The 21614-nt window shown below is 40.5% G+C and overlaps 1 protein-coding gene across 1 annotated transcript in view; it reads right to left on the minus strand.

Moving 5' to 3' along the window:
- Positions 1 to 21614, minus strand: part of LOC142209137 (uncharacterized) — a 55858-nt gene that overhangs the window by 10831 nt on the left and 23413 nt on the right. The window contains exons 6-10 of the mRNA XM_075278072.1: positions 17786 to 18776; positions 16356 to 16522; positions 15500 to 15609; positions 12646 to 12750; positions 6963 to 7005 (exon numbers count right to left, since the gene is read on the minus strand). Of these exons, the coding sequence (XP_075134173.1) occupies positions 6963 to 7005; positions 12646 to 12750; positions 15500 to 15609; positions 16356 to 16522; positions 17786 to 18776 (1416 nt within the window). The remainder of the gene's footprint in view (positions 1 to 6962; positions 7006 to 12645; positions 12751 to 15499; positions 15610 to 16355; positions 16523 to 17785; positions 18777 to 21614) is intronic.

Here is a 21614-nt window from a genome sequence, read left to right on the forward strand (position 1 = left end):
TGTATTAAGCAGCAACTTGGAGACGGACCCTTCCTATGTACGTGAAACACAAAACGCAGACAAGACAAACAACAACAAAGGGAGGTCAGTAAGCCAAGGGTTCGGTAACAGTCGAGCAATCCTAGGTCTAGATTCTCATGACAAGGACATAGCTATGCCTCTATACAAATCACTGGTACAGCCACACTTAGAATATTGTGCGCAATTTTAGACCCCGATATACAAGAAAGACATAAATGAACTTGAAAAAGTGCAAAGACAGGCAACCAAAATTATTAGGGGAATGGGTGGATTGGACTACAATGATAGCTTAACAAATTTGGGGTTATTCAGTTTAAAGAAAAGACATCTACGGGGAGATCTAATAACAATGTACAAATACATGAAGGGATAATACAAAGAACTTTCTAAGGATCTTTTTACTCCTAGGCCATTGACAGTGACAAGAGGACATCCTCTACGTCTGGAGAAGAGAAAGTTTCACCAACAACATAGAAAGGGATTCTTCACAGTAAGTGAGGCTATGGAACTCTCTGCCCCAGGAAGTGGTGATGGCGGATTCATTAAACAAGTTCAAGGAGGGCCTGGATGCCTTTCTTGAAGAGAAAAATATAACAGGTTATGGACTCTAGGTTTTAAGGACACGTTTATCCAGGGTTTTTATACTGACTGCCAGATTTGGAGTCAGGAAGAATTTTTTTCCCCAGAAATGGGGCAATTGGCATGAGCCTCATGGGGTTTTTTGCCTTCCCCTGGATCAACACTATAGGGCATTGTAGGGTTATAGGTTGGACTTGATGGACTGATTTTTTTATCCAACCTCATCTATTATGTAACTATGTAATGCAGTGTCAAAATCGATATCCAAAAGAGTAGTCAATAGGGAAAGCCAGAGGTCAAGAATCAGAATACAAGAACACACAGCGAGAGAAAAGCCAGTACGCACAAGGCAATAGCAAGCACCAATGTGAATGAGAGCCAAGAATAAATAGGGAGGAAGAACCTACCCTGGCGTTGATAGGTGGATAGGCTGTCAATCATAGGGCAAGGCTACACTTAACCATTTCATGAACAGAGGCAAACAAGAGCAGAAGACGGGTGTGGTGGAAATTGAATTACATAATTAGAGCCATGTTCACACAGTGCAACCAAAAACTCTAAGCAAGGAATTAAACTGCACACGCCTCCTGCACCGCAGCATGTGAGCAGAGGGTGGCGCAGTGACCCGAACAGGCAGAGATGTTACAGTAGGGTCAGATGGAGAGGGACATTAATATGTGTCCTAACTTGCAAAGCTCCATCATGCAACCAAAGATAGCCAAGTATTTTTTGTTTTTGTGTTCTCCTTTCACTAGTTTGCCTCAGGCAGCAGGGAGGCTAGGTTCACCCCTGTCTGGATGATAAATCTGGTGTCTAGTGTAAGTTTATACCGCCATTTAGTTGGTGCGCTTTGATGCAGAATTTTCTGACATAATGTTGAGTCATTCTGGAGCATCTGGAGCACCATGCCTCTTTTTAAAGAAGCCAAGTCCACATCACTATAAAATTGGAAAAATTTTAGCTCAAACTAGATGAAAGTTGCACAGAAATATGTGATACATTTACGCCAGTGTGCAGTTGTAACCGCAATTTCCTTTTCACCTATTTTGATACACCTGTCATACCCTGCTCATAGCAGATGTACTTTTTCATTTTGAAGTGTATACATATTATAACCACTAGATGGTGATACACCTCCAGTACACAAAAAAACATTATTATGCCATTTCACTGCATAAAGTACATCAGGTATACAGGAATATACTACTACCAAGATTAATGCACAGACGCCTTTTTATTTACCATTATGTGACCATTTTACATTTCAGCCCACATTAATTTTCACATCATTAACAGCACTTATTATAACATAAAAGCCTTGTCTGCTGAAGTTTATTGTACATTTCTTAGACTTTGAAGACTTTCTTTAACAAATGGATTTTGTTGTGTTGTAATTCTTGAATATATTTTAAAGGAGCTATGCAGACATTTACAGTTAAAGGGGGCCTTAGACTGTAAACTTGATATACCAAACCAGTCACAGTAGGGGATATTATGCTGACCATTATACCTTTAGATAGACAAACAGATACACAATTTCTTTTGAAAAGCTGTTTTTCTAAGTATGCAAATAAGGCCCAAGTACAATGGTGGATGACAGTCTCCAGTCATGGTTAGGATAATGTCCCATGCTATACAGTATGTCTAGATTGATATTTAGTTCCTGGGTGAGCTATTCCCTTTAATATCCTATTCTTAGGATACACCTTCAATATCACATCAGTGGGGTTTGATTCTTGGATAGGATAGGGGATAACTTGGAAAACAGTGGGGGGTCCACCCATTCAATTTATTAGGAGTGATATAGATAGAAGAAGCACAAGGCTCAGTTCTCTCTGGCACTCCCATTGAAATGATTTGAGTTTTGAGCATGCTGCCCGGTCACCGTTCCATTTAGAAATGGAGGATGAAAGTTCCAGTTGTTCTGATCAGTTGAGGTCTGAGCAGTTGATCTTTAAGTTTTCCCCTAGCCTATGGATAAGGGATCATTTGTCTTTGTGGGAAACCCCTTTAAATTGACCATGGCACTTGTATGAGCATTGCAGCCACTAACATGTTTACATTGCTCTGGAGTCTCTTCATTCTCTGAAGACAGCTGATTGCCAGTGATGCTGGGAGTCAGACACCCACCAATCTGCTATTCATAGACTATCCTAAGGATAGACCTTTTGTTTAAAATGGCCTTTAACCCTTTACAATAGCTGCTGTAATAGTACAAAAGATGTCAGGTCTTTAAATATGGCGGTCCCTCTGTTTCAGAACCACTGGGTTTCCACTATATTGAACAGTGGAGACCAGGAGCTAATGGTAATAGCTAAACTCCAATCAGAGCTCACTCTGTTTGTGGACATTCCTTTCTATTAGGCCCCCCAATGTGTCAATTTGGGCTCCGGGGGCTGGTCCCCACTGAAGGAGCTGTCCTGTTCCTATGGCACCCAGGAGTCTAATGAAGACTGATCTACGACCTGCCTCAATAGCTAAGTAACGAAAGTCCAATAGCTTGTAATACAGTTGTATTGCAGTCTATGGGACATGCAATCAAAAGACTGCAGGTTCAAGTTCTCTAGGAGCTTCATACAATAGTTAAAAAATATTTAAATAAAAATTCTAAATAATTTAATAATTATTTGGTATTCTAATTTACATTAAAAATAAAGCAATATTATTTAAAGGCTATTTATATACTGTATATCCTTGTTCCTGTAGTATATGATATGTAGTCTTTATAACATTAGTAGAGGTAAAATTCCTGTTGAAATAAGGTGATATATCTGTTCACATATAGAGTTATCCTTTAGGATAGGCCATAAACACCAGCCTACTGGGGATCTGACTAAACTACCCCAGCTTCAAGCTGCTTAAAGAATCTACAGCACTCGTGTAAGTGCTGAATGTCCTTCATTGCTTACATTACATCCCATCTACGTAGTAGTGGCTGCCTACGGTCATGCAGATTTGTCCTAAAAGTGTGAAACCAAAAAACCACTTGAAATATTTAAAGTCCATGTCCATTGTTGCAGTCATTTTTTTTATTGCTTTAGTGCATTGACAATTACCAAAAAACACAACTTTACAAATATTTGTGATTATAAACATACACAACAGGTAAGCAAGTAGTAGTGGACAGTAGAATAGGAGTATGCAGGATCAGACTGTAAAGAGTCTGTAACCATGGAGACATATAAATCTGTATAGGAGCTGTAGATACAAAATAATAGAATATTTTAATCAGGACAGGAGCGTTGCTTCATTTTGCAGGTACGCTGGAGCTGTAGAAATGGTTACAATGGGAGACAATTATGTTTTATTCATGAGTCTTTAAGAATCATTATTTTAGTATCTAAAGTTGAAGAATGCAGTCCTTCCAGAAAGTAGTGCGACATAATGGTTAAGAAGAGCTTACTTGTTTAACTTTGTCTGAGTCATTAAAATGTGTTTCTTTTGTCGCTTCTAATATAAATCCTCTTCAGATGCTTTGTACAAATAATTTGTTAACTTTTATGTTGCATTTCAATTAATTTTATTTGCCAGGACTGAAGTGAGGATGATTCATGTACAGACAAAAGATTGATGTTTTGTTGTTTGTAAATATAGGCCTCAATAGTAACTCATCTTCTTCCAAAATGTTGGACTACTAATCCATGCAGAGACCAATGGAGACACATAGACGAATGACGTAATATCTTGATGAGGCTTCTGTGCATCATACATATACAGATACTTATATGTTGGTTCACATCAAATGGGAATTAGGAATCCTGCTCGCTGTCTCTTGAATCTGAAGACAGACAATTATATTACAAAGTTAGAATCTGAAAAAAAACAGATGAAAGGATACAGTGGAAGATGTGCTGTATCTCCTTGATCCTTTCAGGATTGGTAAAGTTCCCAGAGGTTGGACTCTTACCAATAATAAAATCACGGGAATAGTCCTATAACTCTTTGGCCAAGAAGGGTTTTTGGTCATTCAACACCTCTGGTAGCCAGGACATTTTATATCATACTTCCCTCACCCCACCCCTTACCTCTCATTTTTTTGAAAGACACCTTGTATCTTGCGAATTGCCATTTACCAATTTATATGGATAGGCACCTTCATGCAGTTAGTGTCAATATATAATTTTCCATGAAAAAAAGTGGCTACAGCGTAATCCACAGAAAAAACATATCTCCTGCACATCCTAAAAAGTATACGGTAGTTTAACTTGTGCAAGGTTCATACATATCACCTAGACCTATTTAATTCATGCACATGTACATAAAATCTGAATTTAAGTTGCAAAAATTATAATTACCGTATATACTCGAGCATAAGCCGACCCGAATATAAGCCAAGGCCCCTAATTTTACCATAAATAACTGGGAAAACATATTGACTCGAGTATAATACAAAACTCAAGAAAATTGTGAAGGGTCGCTCTCACTGTAACTTGAAAATATACAAAAATGGTGCGTGTGAGCTAAAATATAACTTTTATTAAATAATAAACATTAAAATCCTGAAAAAACATGTGATGAATAGATGTCCTGGATCCTGTTTTCTCTAGCGCCTGGATGATAACTTTGCATCCCTAAACGCCCTTACACATGTTGTTGCTGATCCATTGCATCTATACTCAATTAAAAATTGTGACGGCTCTGGTATATATGTCAGACCAGAAGGCCACCCTATAACCACTAAAGATCCTTTGTCGTGCAGTAATCACCACATATTTATGGACCCATCTACTGCTTATATGTACCTCCAAGTAATTCTTAAGAGGCTATTTATGCTGCCATTCTGACTACCACACCTGACTCGAGTATAAGCCTAGGGGGGAAATGCAGCGGCTAGTGGAAAATTTCAAAAATTAAAATGGTCGGAGTTTTTGGGTGCAGTAGTTGCTGGGTGCTGGGGAAGGGGTGTTTTGGTTGTCTGTCTGTCCCTTCCCTGAGCTTGAGGACTTTTTTTTCTTCCCCCACTTGGAATTCAGCCTGGCTGAATATAGGGGATCTGCAGTGCTCCTATTAACCCCTTCCCAATGGAACAGGAGCACTGCAGATACCCTATATTCAGTAGACTGGGCACTTTCAGACACAGGGATACCTAATGTGTATGTGTCTCACAGTCATTTTCTACTTTTATATGTATTCTAGGGAAACAAATGATTTAGAACTTTTATTTACTTTATTTTTTTATTATATTTTTTTTAAAGCTTCTTTTTTTCACTATTTTATGGGAGATTCTATACATTACTATTGCGGCTGGTCATAGACCCCCCCCCCCCCCTCCTCCCAAAAAAAAAAAAAATATATTTTTTTTTTCTTTGCTTGACTCGAGTATAAGCCGAGGGGGGCTTTTTCAGCACAAAAAATGTGCTGAAAAATTTGGCTTATACTCGAGTATATATGGTAAGAATTATGTTATGTTGTTATTGGAATAATGCAGGTCATCAGAACGTGAGCTTCACACCCAGACCATGCACAGATCAGCTGTTGCAGTGGCCTCTGGGTGCTGGAAGCTGCTACTAGATGGGCAGAGCATGCAGTGCCGCGCTTATTCATGTAATAGGAGCGGTGCTGGAACCATTGCTATGCCAGAAAACCACTTTAATAATGTAACACCTTAAACTCTTGAGGTTTATCAGAAGTGGAGTTAGAATACTATAGCTCTGATTCCAGTATGAACCACAGGAATTGTGGGTGTTGTGCCCATGACAGAAGCAATGGACATTTCTTAATCTATAAAATATGTATTAGATATTCCTCTCTAGACATAATCACTGTCACTATTACTTTAAGTGTTTGGTGTGATTTTTTTGTTTTATATGATTCAATCCAGACTAGTAAATTTCTTAGTTGCAGTATCAATAAATAACCTAACTAGCCATAGAGGAGAAATTGGCTGAGCAAGTAATCTCACTCCCCTCCTGGAAAAAAAAGTGAATAAGTGAACTTCAGAGAGTAAGTATTCCTTCTGATTTCTGGGGTAAGGGGGGTTAATAACAAAAACAAAAGTTCATCTTACCCCTTCTTCTGGGGCTCCTTCCACAGATCTTCCCCCCTCCATACTGACTGAGGCGAGAGACTAAGACTAGAAGGGGATACTTCAAATGCCTGTATCGCAGGCTGTATATTCAACTCCCACTCCCAACTTTGATTTCAACTGACTTTATCTCTGGCTGTATCACAACTAGAACTGCAATTTTGTTGGTACCTTAAAACTGAAAATTTCATGATTCATGGTCCAAGATATGTAAGAGCCTCCCTGGCATGATATGCACTATGTCCTTAGCAGAGAAGGGGTTAAAGCAGCTGTTTTATCCAGAGTAAGAAAAAACATAATTAATCAACTACAATCAATCTACAATTAATCAACTTACTTTCGTGTCTTCCAAGGCTCAAATTTAAAAATCTTCTTGAGAACTATAAAATAAACAAAAACTCATTTATATGGGTTGTCATTGCGTTTCAGTGAAATTTCATAAATGTGGAATTTTCTGGCCAGTAAGTGGTATCTCATACTGATGGCCTATTAAGAGGATAGGCCATCAGTATGTGATCACATCCAGGTAAGAATGATCAGCATCCAAACAAAAAATTATGATTAGAATAAAATATAACTTTTAATCTTTATGTTAAAATATATATATACTGTACATTGGACCAGTAATCCTGAAAACCGGCTACCCGTTTCAAGAGAAATGTCTCTTACTCATGGCCATGGCCACTTTACCTGTTTGTTTTGTGCACCTTAATTCAGAGGCATGGATTTCAGATCTGGACATTGTTGGTGAGCTGTATATACCTTTTTTCCTGCTTTGTAAATCAGTATGTGATTGGTGGGAGTCTAACACCCAAATCTCCTATGCTCCTATTCAATACCACCACCATACAATGGATGGGGCTACTTGAATAGGAGCAGAGCTGCCTCCTTCCTTATCCAGTGCAGTAGCTTCCAGCATCCAAGGGCAGTCAGACACCAACAATAAAAATAAACCAAATAAAACATTGCATTTTTTAAAATTGCAGTATGTCAATTATTTGTACAGAAACGTCAGTAGTTTCCCTATAGGTGTGATGGATGCAGAAAGTTTCCTCTGTGGACTTTCTGTGAAAAATGCTGCGGGAAAAACTGCAATGCTTTGCCGCCGTGGTTCTTCTCGCAGCGCTTTTTCGCTGTGGGACGCTATGTGGGGCCTTAGCCTTTTTCCCGGGAAAATGGTGTATTGGTGTATTCTGACTTCATACAAATTTAAAGTTGACAGTATGCATTATTAAATTAAAGGGGTTGCTGAATTTGGACAACCCTGTGTTACATCAAAACTGTCCCCTGATGATGAGCTAAGTAAGAGGTTGCTGCAGGGAAAATGAAGCTTTAGGGTAAGTTCACACGATGGAGAATGAAGAGGAAATTAATTAATTCTGCCGCCGGCTTTTTTGTGCCGCTAGCAGCGATGGGATGTCAAAGCAATGTATCAGCATTCCGTCATGGCATCCCTGATTAGGCCCAGATGAATGGGCCCAATCAGGAGGAGTCTCGAGCCGTGGACACGGCAGCCAGAATCCGGAGCAACATCGAGCAGGACACTTCTTTTTTCTGCGTCCTGCTGTGATCTTGAAAACAATTCAGGAGGAATCTGCTCCAGATTCAGGGACAGAATCTGACCCGAAATCCGTGGCAAATTCCTCCATGTCAACTGACCCTTAAATGGTAATCCAGGGACAACACAAGTCCACCAGCGAGAGAAAGTCACTTTTTGCAGTTGTCCCCTGCTATAGTCCAAAGAAGGGAGGTATTGAATATGGTACCCTTCTCTACATGACAACTTTATACCCACAGTCCACTTACTTACCTCACTGCATTTCACATGGCATCTCTATATAACCGGTCCAAGGGATGTTGTATTATGATTGATGCCAAAGTGTGGATAAAATCATTCAATGGTGTCCGATTCCTTTTATAAGGAACCTTACAAGTCAAGTTTACCATTATTAGACCATGGAATGTCTTACTTAGTATGTTATTTGTTCCTGTTTTTGTCAGTAGTAAGTGGTCTTCTTTAGTTGACATCAGTGAATATTTTTGCTTCCATACTGGTTTAGAACGGCACCCCTTGTGAGGTCATTAACCCATTCACTAATTGACATGACATCTCCATAAATACCTGTTCTCCTTCCCTGTCCGTAAAACACCTTAGATATACAGTAATTACGGCTCCTTAACATCTTGTTGTCTAATCTAAGCACAGCAGCGATCTAATGTTTGGTCTGGATTCCTGTAGTTTCCACTGTGTCTTCTGCACACACAAAGTATATGATTATGTAGTTCAAAATGAACAAAAAGTGGCATAAAATTTCTATTTTCACATTGTTATTACCGCTCTTGTGGGAAATCTCCAGCTATTCAGCTTATATTACTGTAGCCTGGATGATCATTCTGCAATATTGTGTAGGAAACTAAGTTTATTCTCAAATAAACTATAATAAATGAAGTACGCTGGTCTTATTCTGTGGGAATAGGATATTTTAGATGGAGCTGTGTTAGAGTTATAAAGTAGGAAACAAATGTGTTCTGCAGAATTCATATATTACTCAGTGACAGAACTACCTCTATAGCAGTCAAAATGGCTGCTATGGGGCCTGCGACATTAGGGGCCCAGACCACCGTTACCTGCTGGAGTAAAAAGAAAAAGTTACAGCCAAATATTCACTTACCCTACCTCGCTCCTGCCCAGGGCCTCCTCCACTTCTTTACCTCAATATATCCCAACACGGAACTGCGTCCTGTAAATAGCTACCATACTACTATAGAAACTGCTGTGATATTTTCTAAAACATTATGGAAATATAAAAAAGATGAAAAATGGACACTGGCTTTATGTGTACCCCAATGTTTAGCACTTAGCTGTTACATTCTTTACTGCCGCTATCAGTTACCATTGACCCTTTTGTGGCGAAATACCGCCTGGTTCCTATTGCTGTGTTATTGTCAGGTACATGTTATACTTTATAATGCAGGCCGTGCTACATTGTGCTATGTGTCTTCAGCAAAGCGCTATTTATTGTATACTGCCATTTTAATGACATATATAATGTGACGGTTTTGTGACTAACATGCGACTGATGGATGTTAAGTCACATATATGCATGTGGGTATGTATGGGCACCATAGCTTGTGAAGATAGGGGATATACAGTATACCCCTGGGTCAAGAAATGCCCTGTGCAGGGTGTCGTTGGGTAGTTGGGGAAGACTCTGCGGTATCATCACAAGAGAGAGTTACGTTGAGGATTGCAAGCTCATTGCACCATAGTTAGATAGCAAGTGGGGTGAGTTGCACTCACTACTTAGGTGCACTACCCACACAAGGTTCCAACTGTTGCAGTAAGGAGGAGAGTACATCTGTGGGTAAGGTGAAGTAAGTCTGGCTGTGAGAGGGGGCGTACTATATTGGGAATCACTTTATGTCAGTTAAACATGCCCTAAGAAGGCTTTATTATAAAACATGTCAAAAAAACCTGTATATGCAGGATGATTTGTTTGACTTGTGTAAGTCCAGTATTTATATAGTACCAAGTGCACTAGTAGGCTGGGGTCTATGTCTTTATTATATGAAACTGAAAATTTTTGTATTTATCAGCAGATGAAAAATTCTCATCTGTTTTTAGAAGATGGCCTAGCTGGTCTGAAAACAATGTACTATATTACAGAGAATAGGAGAGGAGCACAATCCTGTTGAAGACCATCATGAAAATTAAATGCACGTGGACTTAGGCTTACATTTATGGTTGTGTATTAGTAGGTATAAATCTGTGCCGTTGCTGGTCCCTGCAGCATTAGGATCCCATTGCCTATAATCTGCACAGTCTTACGCCAAGATCACTAATGCCAAAAGATCTGGTTATAACAGGTAGAAAGAATGAGGTGACTGCGTCTAAATCCACCATAGTGAGCTTTGTTTGTACTATGCCACAGAGACCAGTGTCTTCCTTAAGTATCTTTCTACCTTGGATAATAATATCTACTAGTGTCAGAACTCTTATGAAGGCACATGCTACACTTCTAGAAACCATGTATATCAAGCTCATGCTAATTTAATCAAAGAAAGGGCATCTTTTCCACTTCTGATCTACTGTATATGTTCTAGCAAAAATCCTGTATAAAATGCAGAAAGGAAGTTGTGAATAACTTTTATATATTTTTATTTTGTTCATATTCATGACTGAAAAACTGAAACCCTATCTGTTAAAGGGATTCTTACATTAAAACACAATTTTTTGTGACTAAGGGAGCCTTCACATGGAGTAAACGTGCGTGTATTTTTGCAAAATACACATGTAAAAATACACATGTAAAAATAAGACTCTCATTGACTTCAATGACATTTTACAGGCATATTTTTACACATGTAAAAAATATCATTGAAGTCAATGGGAGTCTTGTTCAGTAGAAATCCCAGTTTTCATTGGTATGCAAATGAATTCTCTTGCAGCACTGGGGGCGGGCGCTCAAACAGCACTGGAGGCGTCCTCAATGCTGCGAGAGAACTCTCCAGCACAGCCTCCATCTTACACAGTAAGTAAGCAACCATTTTCTTGTGGCCTGTGGGCATGCGCAGTCGGCTATGCCTTGGGCCCGAGGCCTAGAAGTTTGACCCCCAGCCCTGAAAGAAGACGCCTCATCATACAGTCTTATGTAATCCACTTCTAATTTTTTTCCACCAGCGGTATTTTCTGCTAGCGGAAAAAAGAAGCAACATGTCCATTCTTCAGGTGTTTTCTGCCTGAAAAAAATCAATGCAAGTCAATGGGAGGTGGAAAAACCGGCTAGCGTTTTTTTGACATGTTTTTTGACGCGTAATTGTCAAAAAACGCCTCATAAACCGGAGGTGAATTTTCCGCCTCCCATTGATTTGCCTCGAAAAACGCCACAGAAATTTTACTGAGCGGATTTTTCCTGACCAAATTCCTGACCAAAAAAACTCAGTGTGAACTCTTTGGCCCCTATTCTGCCTTAGAGCTCCATGTCAAGTGAGAACTTTTGTTATAGTCGCAGGACAGAAAGGCTAATGTCCCACACAGCAAAAAAACGCTGTGCAAGATACTGCAGTTGAAACTTATCACCGTCTTTTTTGCAGAGTTTTTATTGCATTTTCGTAGAGTTTTCCTCTGTAGACTTTCTGCCTTTTATTATACCTATAAGGAAAATGACTGTATTGGTCATACCAACATTAGCAGCATAAATAATTGACATGCTGCGATTTTCAAAAACTTTGCAGGTACTGTAAAACGCTTTAAAATTTGCTCAGCAAATTCCAAAAAAGCAATTTTAGGCTAGGACTAGACCGTGACTTTTGTAGAACAACTGACTGATTTTGTAGCACAACTGACTAACTATTGAGTGATAGATGTATTCCACAAGATTGTATACAACTCATTGCATTCACTTGACTGCAGCTGCATGTCAAAAGTTAAAATGCAGCCTGCGCTTAACCCACCTTAGGCTGTGAATACAATTGTCCTTTATTGTGAAGTATTCTAGACTCTCTGTTATTAAAAAAAACTGTCGCAGTAGACCCAGAGCCATCTGGAGAACTTGCGTGTCTGGCACTCCATCGACTGTTATGGGGTTTCCAGGACTGCAGTCTCCAATAGCGCCAAAGCAGTTAATGGAGCACAAGTCCTGCAAGCACACTGCCCATTCACAAGGAGGAGACATAGAGGACTTTCAATCCCCTGTTCTCTGAATTTCTTGGGACCTGCAATTGAACCTTCAGCAGTGTGAAACTTATATCCCTATTCTGGGCTTTGAGGATAAATGTCTTTAATGTAACAACCTCTTTAATGTCCTCAAACCTCTCTACTCTGATTCGGAGTGAAGGCCCAGGGACACTTATAGTCACAGTGTAAGGAGGATTAAAAGTCCCTTTTCTCAGTCATATTACAAGTATAACCATTCTTCTAGGTATGTTTCATTATATGCATTGTTTTCTTTGTCTGGTGAGCAAGTTTAAGGGGTCAAAACTGTGAAATGGACAATTTAATTAAACAAAGATTTTCTCACCTCTGACATCCTGTCCTGAGTGTGCGATCGGTGCAACAGTTCCTCATATCTCTGCTGATATAGATGCAGAAGTAACACCAGGTACAGGCTGGGATTTAGAGAGGCCTGGATGTAAGAGAAACAGTTGTATCATTGTGCTGTAAGTTTATTAAAGGGATTCTAAAATTAGAAAAACCATTTTTAACTAAGCATATATTTGCATAGTCTTTAGAAAGGCTATTCTACACATACCTTTTGTTTAGTAATCATCCCAGCCGTTTTTTAATTAGTCTGTTTTTATTGATATGCTAATTAGCCAGCAACAAGCACCGGAAGTTTACTGAGCACTGTCTGCTGTGTGTACACAGAGGGGAGGTGAGAGCAGGGAAGGCTGATGAGTCAGACAGTGCTCACTGAACTTCTGGTGCTCGTTGCTAGCTAATGCAGTTAGAGAAAATGGATGGCTCACTACTATGAAGATACCAGGAACTGTCATCACTCCAAACACAACACTATATATATATATATATATATATATATATATATATATATAATGTGTATGTATAGAACAGCCAAATATATACATAGGGGGGCTAGTTAAACCAGTGATATAGGCACACAGGTCTGTTTTAATAGATTACAAAGACTACTCACCTAACCTCATTCCCATCGACCTGCAGGCTCCGACTGTAATGATGTCTGTGGTTAGGCGCTCATTGCGCTTCTGTGCTGCAGACACCACTGGCCAAGGTTGAATAATGGAGGACAGAGCTGATAGCTACTGTATTCAACCTCTATAGAGTTGAAATCACGGCCTGCTGCCTGGAACAATGGGGCAGCATGGGACTGTCTCGCTTCATCCAGGTAGGTTAAGGGGGTTCCTGCTACCATAGGCACTGGTGCGGATGCACCATTGGCCCTATGGTTAAAGTGGCTCTGACACAGACCATGCCCCAGGAAGAAGCCTTGTAAGGTAAACCTCGGTTCAGGCAACTTGTCTGGTGTGCTAGGACTACTAATATGATAGACACTGATTTTTTTTTGCTCTTGGTGAGAACATGCAATGTAATCCCAATAGGTTGCGACCTTGTTTATGGATAATCTATACATGGATGCCCCTTGACTATAACATGTTTGCTTTAGTCAGTAATGTGGGGGAACAAGGAAGATATGAACAGAGACAGAGCAGGAACAGCAGAGGTACAGGTGAGTATTAACGTTTTTATGTTTGTTTAGTACTGGGAATTGGACATCATATTGTGGGGGCAACTGTAGGGTGACTTTAAGCTGTGGAGGGGGACAATAAAATGAGGGGGCAGCTGAAGGGGGACAATATACTGTGGGGACAACTGTTGGGGGACATTAAACTGTGGGGGCAGATGGACAGGGAAAGTAAATTGTGGGGGTAGCTGGAGGGGGACATTAAACTGTGGCAGCGGATGGACAGTGATATTAAATTTGGGGGGTATCTGAATGGGGACATTATACTGTGGGTGCACCAGGAAAGGGACTTTATACTGTGGCGATAATAAGACGGTGACATTATAATGTGAGGGCATATAATGTTAGACTGACTGCAGGGGTATTATGCTGTGTGGGGGCGCAAAGAGAAATGGATGTGAATGGATGGTATGCGTGTCAAATTAATACAGACCTCAGACCTGAAAATTAACACAGACACAGATCAGATATTAAATTAATATAGACACTAGATCAAACAAAAATTAATTTTAAAAAAACAGACTTCGGACCAGACAAAAAAATAAATTCTTCATCCCCCCCCCCCCCCTCCTCTTCTGCTTTGGTGCTGCCACTGCAAAGTCTCTGGAGTTTCATGTAGTCAGTGATGTGAGCTCCAGGTGCCACACTTGCTATACACTACTGACGCTATATCCTGATGCTGGTTGTTTGCTCCGTCTACGTCAAGACACTGGTATAAGAACCCAATGCAAAGTGGTACCCAGAGCAGAGAGAGGACCAGGGAGCAGTGAGTAATTCCCTTGCCTGCTTCTCAGGTACCAATAAGAACTTCATCACTAATCTGATGGAAGAACTAATTGGTTTGCATTAGCAACTCTGCAATTTCAAAGAAAATTGTACACCCCTTTAGTTGTTGCAAGTTGACATCCCAGGTATTCAGCCGCCTTTGCCTCCCCTTCACCTTCCCCCTCGTCCTGTTCCTGGATAGGTTCAGGGGATACAATAACCGGAACCCACACAGATCAGCTGCTCATCTCACTGGAGTACTGCTTCTGCTTCACTGGCCATGTCACATTACATCCTGTTTTCAGCTCAGTTCCATTCAAATGAATGGAGCTGAATTGCAATGTCAAGCACGGCCACTTGTGCTGTAAGTGATGAGACATTGTGCTCTCTCCAAACAGCTGATCGGTTCTGTGGGACCCCCTCCAATTTGACATCCTTAGAATAGGACATCAATGAAAACCATCAATGTCAAATTTCGGACAGGGTCTTTGTGGAAATACAGCTAGAAAATGTAGAAAAAACACAGTGGGAAAAGAAACAGTAAAAACATTTCACTGTGTTTAGCATTTTGACCCAACCAATATGAGAATAAAATGTAGTGTTTCACAAGTAAAATTAACATGCAGCAGTTTTTAAAAACATTTTTTTTTTCAGAACACATACTTTCAGCAGCATTATAATCCGTAAAGTGTGGTTGAAATGACACAAAATAACATTCACTTTGTTGGTACTGCAAACTCAGCCTTTTCTGCTGCTCTTCCACAACTATTGGCCTTAGCCTAAAGTTTTCAGTGTTTTTTCTTTTCCTTGGCTTAGTCTGTTCCCACGACTTCAGGACTTTGAACCCCCAGTCACCCCCATTACACTGAGCTTATATTGTCAGTATCACCTGAGTCTCCTGATGCTTTCTGTAATGCTCTCTCAAATTGAATCCTTCAAATTCACATTCCACCTTTTCTTTGCACATCTCACAGGTCCTTACCATATTCAGCTCTGCCCCTGGGATGAAAACACATTTGTTAGGCTTTTTATCCAATAAGGAGGATCCTAGTACTCACTAAATACTTCTATTATAAGACTCTTTTCTTTGTATTCTACATTGTATTATTCCTCTGTGATTTCTTCTGCAAATGTGTGAATAAATTGACAGCTGGGTACTACCAAATATGATGTGTCAATGCAAAGTCTGGCAATTTCAGCACTGGCTGGACAGTATAAGAGTAAAGTAATATATGACCCATTGACAATAAGAAGGGTAACACCCAGTTTTCAATTTACTTACATTTCCAGGAGTAATAAGAGAGCAACTGCACAATGCAAATGCTCAGATGGCATCATATTGGCTCAGATGGTCATTGTGATACACATCTGGTGTATATGTAGCACTGTACCCAAGGTCTATTATTAGCAAAGCATATGCCAAGAGAGTGTCATTTTGCCATGCTGTACTTCTGGCAAGTATACCTTTCATTTTCGCAGATTTCAATAAAAAGGGATCACGGTAAAATAAAAAAAATGCAATTTTAGGCATTCTGTGGAATGCATGCAGCAAACTCTTTAGATAAGCAGACCCAATGTAAAATCAAAGGGCACACAAAGGTACAGTAGTGTCCTTAGACTTTATTAGGTGGTGTATTACGACTTTGTACACTTCTGAGTTTGAACATAGTATAGTCTTTTCTTTGCATGAGCCTTTAACAAACCATGTATCTGGGAATATACTTTTTTTAGCTGCATTTTCTCACCTGATTTAATTTTAGCCAGCAGCCATTTCTTCATGCACTCAGTGTGAACATACTTTAAACTCCCGGAGCACTGGCAAGGTGCAATGAGATGGTTTTCTGTGCTTTCGCCTCCCATGAGACAGATTCTGCAAAGATCCCCTTCTTCTTCTGAATCTTCCTGTAGTAAACTATGAAGTGTGAAAAGAAACATGTCATCTGACATTATTTACATGGAGCTTTGTATTACAGTCTACTGAACAAAAGTTGTTCCAGAGCAACATAATTAAACGACAAAACAGATATCTTGATATTACTACAAAGTTTAGTCTTAGGCCTCCTACACACGACTGTATTGGCACTTAGACCTCGTTCACATCTGCGTTGGTAATCCGTTCGGGGAAGTTTGCATGGGGACCCCCCGAACGGACTACCAAATGCATTGGCAAGCGGTGTACAGTGAAAGCACACAGACCCCATAGACTATAATGGGGTCCGTGTGCTTTTCACATGGTCTCTGCATGAGTCATGCAGACAGGAAAGTAGATTGTGACTGATCTGATCCACAAATGTAGCCAAATATAGAACAAGGTTTATAATTTGCAGTCCTTAAATACAGCAGGAATACACATTCACAAAAATTACAGTCATGTGTATGGGTCTATAGAAATTAATTGGACCATACCTTGATCTGCAGTTGTGGATCTGCACTTGCAGATAAAAATTAAAGTTGTGTGTACAAGTCTTTAGACTATGTTCACACTACCATTATTAAAGTCCGTCACAGGATGACAGCAACTGACAATAACGGTAGTAGAGTAATGGACACAAATGGAGCATCCTCCAATTGCATCCGTTCCCATTGACTATAATGTAAAAAAACATGACAGACACTTTGTTTGGTCGTGTCTTTTACTTTTGTAATGGATGAAGAATTTCAGCATGGAGGAATTTTCTTCTGTTAGAAAAGTAAAAAAAAAAATGATGTAAGAAAGCTTTTGTTGTGTTTTTCACACATGAGTGAATGCAGATAGACACCTGACAGAGGGGGCTCCATTTGTATCTGTTATTTAATCTCCGTTGCTCTCATTCTGTAGCAGATGAGAACAATGCACATTAAATAAGGGTAGTCTTTTGCATTTGGGAATGAATATCACTTGATAGCTGAGCCCCCAATTTCCCTACTGAGAAGCATTGGAACTGTAACATAGTTATGCTCCATTCACAAGCAGGCTGCGGTTACATAGTTACATATAGTAGATGAGGTTGGATAAAGACATCAGTCCATCAAGTCCAACCTATAACCCTATAACCCCCTACAGTGTTGATCCAGAGGAAGGCAAAAAAAACCATGAGGCTCATGCATTTCAGGGGAAAAAATTCCTTCCCGACTCCAATCTGGTAGTCAATATAAAAAATCAACGTGTCCTTTTGGCTACTGCATATTTTCTCACCTCTCCCGTATCTTCTTCAGCTTCTCTGGATCAGCTTTGGGGTTTTTGGCTTCTTTATTTTGTGAAGTTAGTACAGAGTTCTCCAGACTTCTTCTTTCTGATTGTCTCTGCATAGAGAGGGTGTGAATGACTAAATCCAAGTTCTCACGTAAAAGTGTAATGTGAGGAGCGGTGGAAGACAGGCTGAGTCTCAGAGGGCCAGGAGCATTGGGATTAGTAGAATAATCCCTGCTAGGTCTATCCATTTCTCTGTCCCCAGAATCTTGCAGTGTTGGTTGGGAGAGTACATAGTTTTCACAGTTCTGCACATTAGTATTTGGACTCATGATCTCATGATAATGGGACTGTGTTATTGATGCATTACTCCTTGGAGACTCTAGTGTATCTCTTGGATTTATAGTAGACGCTGGGGACTGGTCTGTCACCATTGGACTGATATCTTGCACGGGTCCTAGATTAACAGTTTCACAATAAGAGTTATTTACCGTACAAACATCTACACCATGTAGTGTAGAGTGGGACATCTCTGCATTCACTTCATTGTCATCTCTATGAGTATGTGGTTGTTCCTCATTATCGCTGTCCTTTTCTGCTGAGTCTGGACAGACAGAACCTCCAGAATGGAGTGAAGTATTAGATGTTTCAGATCTTGTAGGTGTTGCTAATGGTAATGAGATATCAGAAATGTAAGATAGGACATCTTCATCAAAAGCGTTGTCATCTTCATTTATGTTTATTTGTGGTTGCCCATTAAATACATTTTCAGGTTCTCCTAAATGAGACCAACTGGAGCTTGATGGTCTTCTAAGGGTCTGAGGTTCTTCTGTGAATTCATGTGCATTTAATGGTGAAGAATGTGCTGGATCATGGTGATCCACATCATATCTTAGGGCCATTCCATGTTCTACATACGGATGTTGTGTCGAATTTAAGTTAGTAATGGCTCCAGGTGTAAACTTTTTTTCTTTTAATGTCGTTTTCTTTGGCTTAACTTTAAAAAAAAAAAAAAAAAAAAAAAAAACTTAAATAATTGACCCAACAAGAACAGCAAGTATTTATTAGAGATGAGCGAGTAGAATTTGATCGAATACCTCGCTCCCATAGGAATGCGTGTAAGTGGCCGAACACTAAGGGGTTGGCCAATTTCAAACCAATATTGACAAACAAATGTAAAATAAAAAGATATACAATTTTCCAATATACTTTCTGTATCTATTCCTCAAAAAAAGCCTCCCATTGACTTCTAAGGGTTCCGTTTTCCGCACTGGGACAAAAAGCTTCCCATTGATTTCAATGGGTTCCGCGCAGAAAACGGAACCCATTGAAGTCAATGGGATGCTTTTTTTTCAGCGCTGATTCTGACGCGAGTTATCATGTCAGAATCAGCACCAACTTCTTCCGTGTGAATGCCCCCTTAGAGTTCCTAAATGGTGTGTATCTCCATTCAGGTATACAGGCATTAACTCCACAGTCCTGATAGCTAAACATAGGTACAAAACACCAAGGCCTTAATACAAATCTGAGCCATGGATAAATACTAGAGATGAACAAGTAGTATTTGATCGAATACCTCGCTCCCATCGGAATGCGTGTAAGCGGCCGAACACCAAGGAGTTAAGCACAGTGAATATTCAATGCGCTTAAAGGGGTGGGCCACTTTCAGACCAATATTGACAAACAAATGTACAATAAAAAGATATACAATTTTCCAATATACTTTCTGTATCAATTCCTCAGTTTTCTAGATTTCGGCTTGTTGTCATTCATTCTGTTACTTCTAGTGGATAAAACTCTGACCATGGTCATGTGATTTACGGTCCATGGTCATGTGATGAGCACACAGGTGCCGCTCGCTTGTTATAGTCACAACCCAGTAATCAGACATCTGCCTGGTAACGAGCTGTGCACCTGTGTGTCATCACACAGAGAGTGGAGAGTAAAAAACAAATATGAAAAAAAAAATGATTGTGTGAGAAAGGGTTAATGTTAATGATAGGATTATTCAGATGAACACCCCCACTTCTGATTTCATTTTTTTGTATTATATGGGGAAAAATAAAAAATTTTGCAGAAAAGCAGAGACAAAAACAACAAGGAAGTAGAAGAATTTTAAAAATGTGGGATCAGAACACTTCTTGGCTACATGTTAAAAGGCAAGTAGACTGATGAGATGTCAGGACTAGAGATGAGCGAACACTAAAATGTTCGAGGTTCGAAATTCGATTCGAACAGCCGCTCAATGTTCGTGTGTTCGAACGGGTTTCGAACCCCATTATAGTCTATGGGGAACAGATACTCGTTAAGGGGGAAACCCAAATCCGTGTCTGGAGGGTCACCAAGTCCACTATGACACCCCAGGAAATGATGCCAACACCTCTGGAATGACACTGGGACAGCAGGGGAAGCATGTCTGGGGGCATCTAACACACCAAAGACCCTCTATTACCCCAACATCACAGCCTAACAACTACACACTTTACACACTCAATACCACCTCTCTGACAGTAGGAAAACACCTTGAAACATGTGTATTTGGCACTTGCAGTGAGGAGAGCTTGTCACCAGCAGTGAATTTGGCCCTTGTAGTAAGTTGAGGTTGGCACCAACATTTGTTTTGAAAATCAGGGTGGATTGAGCCTCTAACCAGCAGAGTTTGGGCAAATTCATGGTGGAGGGAGCCTCTAAAAACCCCAGTTTGGACCAATTCATGGTGGAGGGAGACTCTAAAAACCCCAGTTTGGACCAATTCATGGTGGAGGGAGACTCTAAAAACCCCAGTTTGGACCAATTCATGGTGGAGGGAGCCTCTAAAAACCCCAGTTTGGACCAATTCATGGTGGAGGGAGCCTCTAACCAGCCCAGTTTGGACCAATTAATGGTGGAGGGAGCCTCTAAACAGCCAAGTTTTGGGAAATTCATGGTGGAGGGAGCCTCTAACCAGCCCAGTTTGGACCAATTCATGGTGGAGGGAGCCTCTAAACAGCCCAGTTTGGGCAAATTCATGGTGGAGGGAGCCTCTAACCAGCCCAGTTTGGACCAATTAATGGTGGAGGGAGCCTCTAACCAGCCCAGTTTGGACCAATTAATGGTGGAGGGAGCCTCTAACCACCCCAGTTTGGGCAAATTCATGGTGGAGGGAGCCTCTAACCAGCCCAGTTTGGACCAATTAATGGTGGAGGGAGCCTCTAAACAGCCCAGTTTGGGCAAATTCATGGTGGAGGGAGCCTCTAAACAGCCAAGTTTGGACCAATTAATGGTGGAGGGAGCCTCTAAACAGCCCAGTTTGGGCAAATTCATGGTGGAGGGAGCCTCTAAAAAACCCAGTTTGGACCAATTCATGGTGGAGGGAGCCTCTAATTAGCCCAGTTTGGACCAATTAATTGTGGAGGGAGCCTCTAACCAGCCCAGTTTGGACCAATTAATGGTGGAGGGAGCCTCTAAAAAACCCAGTTTGGACCAATTCATGGTGGAGGGAGCCTCTAATTAGCCCAGTTTGGACCAATTAATTGTGGAGGGAGCCTCTAACCAGCCCAGTTTGGACCAATTAATGGTGGAGGGAGCCTCTAACCACCCCAGTTTGGACCAATTCATGGTGGAGGGAGCCTCTAACCACCCCAGTTTGGACCAATTCATGGTGGAGGGAGCCTCTAAACAGCCCAGTTTGGGCAAATTCATGGTGGAGGGAGCCTCTAACCAGCCCAGTTTGGACCAATTAATGGTGGAGGGAGCCTCTAAACAGCCCAGTTTGGGCAAATTCATGGTGGAGGGAGCCTCTAACCAGCCCAGTTTGGACCAATTAATGGTGGAGGGAGCCTCTAAACAGCCAAGT

This window comes from Leptodactylus fuscus, chromosome 6 (genome assembly GCF_031893055.1).
Source record: "Leptodactylus fuscus isolate aLepFus1 chromosome 6, aLepFus1.hap2, whole genome shotgun sequence".
In the NCBI taxonomy this organism is placed as follows: domain Eukaryota; kingdom Metazoa; phylum Chordata; class Amphibia; order Anura; family Leptodactylidae; genus Leptodactylus; species Leptodactylus fuscus.